Genomic DNA, 7464 nt, shown 5'->3' on the forward strand with positions numbered 1-7464 from the left:
CTCTTGGGTCGATCTGTGGAATTTAATATATTGATTTTCAGCATGAAAAATACGTTCTACAAGGGAAAAGTAGGGATTATGAACCCCAAAGTCATGTTGGTCTTGATCAAAACCATAGAAGATCAACTCGTACATACTCATCAGTAATCTGTGTGTATTTGAATTTATTAATTTGCGCAAACAAGGAGAGGAAACTTTCCCGCATTCGAATGCCATTAACATCTGAAAGCTTAATTCTGAGCATGAGAAAGAACTAATAACGAAGAAATCTGACTTATTGATTGCCACAATACAAGTCCATACATAAAATCTAGTTTTTCACTCAAGCCGCTTGCTTGATTTGTTGTTTTGCTTACTCACCATTAATATATGAAAGAAAAAAGACGAAGAAGCAAGAACAAGAAGAACCATTTTTGATTTTAGTTTTTTTAAATTCGGTATATTATTATGACATTTTAATATGTGTTTAGGTCAGTTACCACACGGGTAATGTAGTATGAACAAGAATTCTTTGTAGAGATTTGTAACTTTCTTGTTTTGTTTATGGTACTAGAAATGACTTTCTGTTTTCAGGTATTTTAGCTGCACTGCATCCATATGGAAATATATATGTGATTTATATACATTTCAAGATATCAATCATTAATCTAACCAAAATCTGAAGAAGCAGAGTTCGTTCATCAGGTTTCTATTCAAGCAATGCTGGTAGTAAGGTAATTGTTAGATTTATTTAGTATGCGTGTTCATGATCTTTCACACAATCTAAAATACGTAAAGACATACCTGGCGCCGTCTTTCTTGAGTATACGACCTCTGAACTCATTCAGCTGGAGCAGCAATATCACAGCAAGAACAAGAACGGCACAAGACTTCTGCTCTCTCTCAGAATCTGTTTCACCTCACTCTTTCTGATGAGATTTGGGTTAGAGAACGTGTCTGACGAGAGCAGGGCCTTAAGCTTATATAGGGTTAGATCAAGTCGTCTCTACATAGATGAGAGCATGGCCTTTCCTTATTCCACAAAGTTTTGGGCCTCAAGGTATAACCTAATTTAAACTCTTATCAAAACCTGATATAACTTAGTATCTAGTGCACCGATCTAACTAGGAAACATAACAGTAACATGCCAACACCTTTTCCTTTTAGTAAAGTTCATGAACAGAATTAGAAAATGTCATTTGTCTTGGGAAGCATGGCTCAAACACGCAGCTTCCGCCTATAATTACGCTACTGATTGTCTTGCACGAATTAATGATGTGGTTCAAGACTTTAAACATTTCTTAATCTCCTTTTTTTTTTCTTTTGCTTTCTCTGTTTAGATTTCTCTCTTTTTGGTTTTGCTTACTCTCACCCCTGATATACTTCAGTGGCTATGAATGAAAAAGGCTAGAACAAGAAGAAATAATATTTATGGCATGTACACAAGAAGAAAGAGATATAATACTTACTCAGCATATATCAATATACTTATGGCATGTAGAAGAAGAAGAAATACATGAATATATATAAGAGAAATAAGATTCATAATCAGAGAAAGGAACGCAAAGAAAAGTTTGAGTATAACAAGACCCTGCTTCTTCATTTTTCACTTTTATGGTTCGTTGCTTCTGCTTTTTTATTTTGTTTTTATCCAGATATACTCCAAAAATCTGATGGCTTATTCTTCTGCTTCATAGAGCTTACTGTGCCTGCGCCTTGTTGAGTAATCATTATTAAATATTTATGCATTTTGTTACATATATCTTCCAGGTTTCCAAATTCATATTTCATCTGTAAAATAATGCCATTGTTGCTGAACTTGAGACAGCATTAATATTGTATATTGACGACCATCAACATAATATATATTTTTATTTCATTTATCAAATTAATAGTACATGTAATTAAGGAGGGAGGGGAAGCCCTAGCTAGCTACATACGGACCTCAATGAGTTATCAGTTCACTGCTTCGTCTTCATCAGTACTGGATGTTGAGTCGGTTTTGTTGAGAATTAAGCTGCATACTCAGCTTAGATCAACCTGCAAATGACAATCCTGCAGATTGGAAGTGAAGAGAATGAAGAAATTGAAGAGATGAAGAATTTGCCTTTTTTAGAAATAGCTGTTAGTTTAAATGTGTAACAGCTGGTCTTATTTCTGTTTTTAGAAACCTACACAGCTGTTATTCTTATCCCATTTAGATTGTACTGTGTCATCCGATCTTTCTCCAAGTGGAAAGATCGTAGCCTTCTATGCAGGGACGGATCCAGGAATTTTATGTCGTAGGGTCATAGTGTAAAAGTTCAATTTTTTTTTAAAGATTAAAATAACATTGAAAATAAAACTACAGTACATTCATTCATAATTCATGTAAAAAATAACATTACAAATTACAATTGGCCACGACGAGGTTTCATATTTTGAAAACGTAGCATTATAGCTTCATTTTCAATACAATCAAAAACATCCTTCTCAACATAAACAAGCAAGCTATCACTCAACCATTGATCTCCCATTTTGTTCCAAAGTGGACCTTTGATAATATTCATGACGGAGAATGCCCTCTCGACTGAAGCAGTAGCAACCGGTAAAACTAGAGCCAATGTAATAAGCAAATACACATAATTGAATGCTCGATGCATCCTTGTCTCCACCATTTTTTTTGCAAGATCACCAATCCCTTGCAAGTCAGAGAAATCACTACTCGAACTCACATAATGAATATAAAGCTCAAGTTGATCATCAAGTGCCAAAAGATCCCCATCCGAAAAGTCTTGAGGATAAAATTGAGCAAGACGAAGTAGCTTTTGTTTATCAAAAGCTACAAATGAATCATTCGGACTCAAACATGCCAAACAAATAAGCAACTCAGTATTTACCTCATTAAAACGATCATCTAACTCCGTAAGTTGCTCATCAATGACATAAATAAAGAGCTCCACACGATAATGATGACAATTTGTCTTTATTGGAGCATTATGCCTTGACCTCCCTGGAAGTACGAAGGCCTCATCCATGTTAGGAACATCAATATGATGTTTGTCACAAAATGAAGACGCCTCTTCAACCAATGCATCAAATCCATTATTCCTCATCCAGTGTAGCTTTTTCTTGCATGATTTCACCAAAGCCATTGTATTCACAATTTCTTGATCTTTCTTTTGCAATGCTTATGACACATCATTTGTGAGTCCCAATATAGCCTTCATTAAGAATAGGTGAAACACAAACTGAAAAGTAAGCATTTCCCTTTGAATCTTATTTGCTTCACCGGCACTATCATTGGGATTATCATCAATAATCATTTGAAGCACATGAATCACAGATGAAAACATAGAAATGATGCTAATAATGGTACCGTAATGTGAGCTCCATTGTGTGTCACCGGCACGTTTGAGACTTGTTTCTTGATGCAAACCTCGCCCCGTTATAAGACAATCATTTTCAAAAGCTATCACAAGTTCTTCTTGGAGTTGTGCTCTAAGTGCATCACGCCGCTTACACGATGCTCCAACATGGTTAACCACACTATTAGTGGTTGTGAAGAAAGAGGCAATATCAATATTCTTCTTTGCTACGGCAACAAGTGCTAGTTGAAGTTGATGAGCAAAGCAATGAACACAGTATGCACAAGGTTGTTCTCTCAAAATCTTTGTTTTAAGGCCATTCAACTCACCTCTCATATTGCTAGCTCCATCATAACCTTGTCTTCGTAACTTGGAAAAGCTCAAACCATTGGAAGAAAAGAATATGTCAATGGCATCCTTTAGTGAACTTGAAGTGGTGTCGGTAACATGTTGAACCCCCACAAACCTGTCAATTACATGCCCTTTGTCATCCACATAACGCAACACCATAGCCATTTGCTCTTTCACAGAAATATCACGTGCTTCATCCACCAATATAGAAAAGAATCTATCTTTTAAACCACTCATGATGACATCAAGTGTTTCCCCGGCACATGCATTGACAATATCTTTTTGAATCTTTGGAGCTACTAACTTGAGATTCCCCGGAGCATTTTCCAACACAACTTCTTTAACTTTCTCATCATTGTCTGCAAGGAATTGCAATAGCTCCAAGTAATTTCCCCTATTGCTTGAAGTGACACTTTCATCATTTCCACGAAAAGAAAGACCTTGTCTCAATAGAAACTTAGTGCACTTGATTGATGCAATTAAGCATCTTCGATATGCCATACGAGCTTGTTCAGAATGTTTGCTCACAGTCGTTTCAATATGTGTATTTTGATTCATCAAATTTGTAGCGGCTTCTCTAGCTTTATTATGAACACTACCAACCGGTCCAACATGCACCTTCATTCTTTCTCTCCCTTTCTTCCAATTTTTAAACCCTGCTCCAGTGAAGGCTTCACTACCCGCTTGTTCAAAATTGGATTTAAAGAGATAGCAATAAAGACAAAATGCAGCATCTTTAGATACACGATACTCCAACCAATCAAATTCATCAAACCATTGGGGAATGAAGCGTCGATTAATTCCTGAGATATTACTTTGTGGGAAAGAATGACCTCTAGGTTGACAAGGTCCTTTTTGTAGATATGCTCTTCGAACCTCATCTCTAATATTACTATCATACTCAATCATACGAATTCTTAGTCCCGGGTCTGCCTGAAGATTAGCCAAAACCTCATCTAACTCACTTTGTCTTGAACTTGAAGTTCTTGAACTACCCACACTATCCGAACTACCCAATGATGACTTTCTCTTAAAAAATCTTTCCATAATTCTACATAAATTAATCAAAATAATAACTAAAATCAATTCATGAGAACACCAAATTTATACCAATTAACCACAAAAAATTCATAAATGAAATATCCAATAAATCAAAACAATATAATACAATCATAAATTCAATTTCAATTCAAGTAATTTAGGTTTAGAGTTAGAATTTACCTTGAATTGTGAGGTGGTGGAAGCGGAGGCAAGCTTTTGGAAGCGGCGGAGCTGCTGGCAGCGGCGACAATGGAGGATTTGGGGTTTAAAGGCTTGGTGGGGAAGAGGGTTAAAGGTTTGTGGGGGGTGGAGATTGGGGATTTAGAAAATAGGTGTTTTGGAGATGAAAATTCGGGAGGAAGCTGTGCAGCAGATACAATTTGTTCTGTTTTTTTATAAAAAGACCTGGACCAAAACGACGTCGTTTTGGCCAGGTCTTTTAAAAAAAAATTCACTGCTGGTCCAAAACGACGCCGTTTTGGCCAGCGCGTTTTAAAAAAAAAAACGCTGGGTTGGCCCAAAACGACGCCGTTTTGGCCAGCCTGTTTTTTTTTTAAAAATAGAAGCTGGGCCAAAACGACGCCGTTTTGGCCAGCTTCTTTAAAACAAAAAACAGATTTCCTGTTCAGCTTCTTCTTCCTCTGTCTGCAACTCCTCCCTTCAGCCATTCTCATGGGGTCACACCCCAATTCAAAGGGACCTTCTACCTTGCTTTCATGGAGTCCATAGGATCGTTTGACCCCATTGACCCCACTGTGGGTCCGTCCCTGCTCCTATGGTCTGTATGGCTGGAGATGAGTCCTTGCTCCCTAAAAAATTGGTTCTGAATTTTGACTGAGAAGAGGAATATAGTCATGTAATTCCTCTGTGTTTTTTGATAGTGAAATATACTGAACATTAAAACTCCTTTGTTTCCTATCCTTCTTTCTCTACGTATATTTCTCCTAAAGGTTTCAGCTTTTGTTTTTCAACCTAAAATATAAAGCTTGATACCGATTCAACATGGTATCAGAGCTCTGGGTCTGATTCCAGAGAGGAGCGTAAGTTGTGAGAGAGGGCTTCCTGAAAAAATCCCCAAAAGGGATAAAGGTGGCTCTTTTATTGGTTGGTTCACTAATACTCACTTAGAAAATGGTGGGATCAGGTTCTTTAGGTGGAGATTTACGAACTCCACAGTTTGATGGTGCAAACTACGATTTTTGGGCTATCAAAATGGAAACTATCTTTATAGCACATGATCTATGGGATGTAGTAGAGGTCGGAGTACAACCTCAGCCGATTCTCGAGGAGGAAGAAGGCTCTGGAGGTGAAGGAAGTGAGGCTGAGAAAGTTCCAGCAGAAGCACCCACCATCTCTAGAGAAGACAAAATCAAAAAGGCCAAGGCGCTGAGTCTCATTCAAGGAGCATTAACTAAATGAAAAGACTGCAAAAGGAGCTTGGGATATTCTGAGAAGAGAGTTCAAAGGAGGTAAAAAGGTAAGAGTTGTAAAACTTCAAGGAGTTAGAGCAGATTTTGAGTATATGAGAATGACAGATGGTGAAAGTCTAGATAACTATTTGGCTAGGTTTTTTTGGAATTGTGAATAATCTAAAATCACTTGGTGAAGATGTGTCTGAAACAAGAATTGTGCAAAAACTTCTGATGAGTCTAAGTAGAAGATATAACTCCATTGTATCTATCATTAAAGAAACTCGAGATCTTGATGTTCTTAGAGTTGAAAAGGTCATTGCATCTGTCAAGGTCTATGTTAAAAGGGAGGACTTGCATGATGAAAGAGATAAATTGACAGGAACTGAGAGAGCTTTTAGCAGCCTCAAGGTTGGCAATAACCAAGTCACGGGTTCCTATAAGGGTTAATAGAGTAGGCCACATCAAAAGTGGCAGGGACAAGACAAAAAGGGCTCAAATTGGTCTCGAAGTGGAAACTTGAACAACCACAATGGCTTAAGCTGGAATAATAGTGCTGGAGGAAATTGGAACAATAGCTTCAATTCACAGAACAAGCAAGGAAGTAGTAGTCAAGGTGGTGTGAAACCACAGTGTCAAGTGTGTCAGAAGTATCATTTTGGTGTGTGCAGATACAAAGGAAAAGCTAGGTGTGGAAAATGCAATCGGTTTGGTCATACTGCAAAGGACTGTGATAGTCATAGTCACAAACAAGTAGCCAACTGTGCAAAGGAAGAAGAAGTAACCACATGAACTATGTTCTATGCTTGTCACTCTGCAAGTATGCAAGATAGAAGTGTATGATTTGTGGATAGTGCCTGCAGCAATCACATGACATCTCAAGAGTCTGTGTTAATAAACATGGACAGAACTCTAACTTGTAAAGTTAAAATGGGCACTGGAGATCTTGTACAAGCAAATCGAAAAGGCACTCTAGTGGTTGAAACTCAGCGTGGGAAAAGATATATAAATGAAGTGTTGCTTGTTCCGGATTTGGATGAGAATTCATTAAGTGTAGGCCAGATGATGGAGCATGGTTACTATGTTCTATTTGGGGGTAACATGGCAGTTATCTTTGATGATAGTAGCCTCAACAATATTGTAGCAAAAGTGGTCATGGGAGGAAATCGATGTTTTCCTTTTTCACTAGAATCTATAACACCTGCAGCAAGAAAGGCATCAGTGATTGAAGATTCTTGGATCTGGCAAAGAAGGCTTGGACACTTGAACTTTGTTAGTATGAAGAAGATGTAGTAGAAGGAAATGGTACTTGGATTACCTGTTTTGATAGAAATGGA

General features: G+C 37.5%; 2 protein-coding genes across 2 annotated transcripts; both read right to left on the reverse strand.

Annotated features, from left to right (window-relative positions):
- LOC109946520 lies at positions 2370 to 3113 on the reverse strand. The gene has a single exon (XM_020554641.1). It carries the CDS (start codon positions 3111 to 3113, stop codon positions 2370 to 2372), a length of 744 nt encoding a protein of 247 aa, XP_020410230.1.
- Positions 3150 to 4724, reverse strand: LOC109946521 (zinc finger MYM-type protein 1-like). The gene has a single exon (XM_020554646.1). The coding sequence runs from the start codon at positions 4722 to 4724 to the stop codon at positions 3150 to 3152; it is 1575 nt and encodes a 524-aa protein (XP_020410235.1).

Source organism: Prunus persica, chromosome G1, assembly GCF_000346465.2.
Source record: "Prunus persica cultivar Lovell chromosome G1, Prunus_persica_NCBIv2, whole genome shotgun sequence".
NCBI classification, from domain to species: domain Eukaryota; kingdom Viridiplantae; phylum Streptophyta; class Magnoliopsida; order Rosales; family Rosaceae; genus Prunus; species Prunus persica.

Bases quoted from the DNA above. Each gene is read 5' to 3' on its own strand.
- LOC109946520 (XM_020554641.1), bottom strand. From the start codon at position 3,113: ATGGCTTTGGTGAAATCATGCAAGAAAAAGCTACACTGGATGAGGAAT.
- LOC109946521 (XM_020554646.1), bottom strand. From the start codon at position 4,724: ATGGAAAGATTTTTTAAGAGAAAGTCATCATTGGGTAGTTCGGATAGT.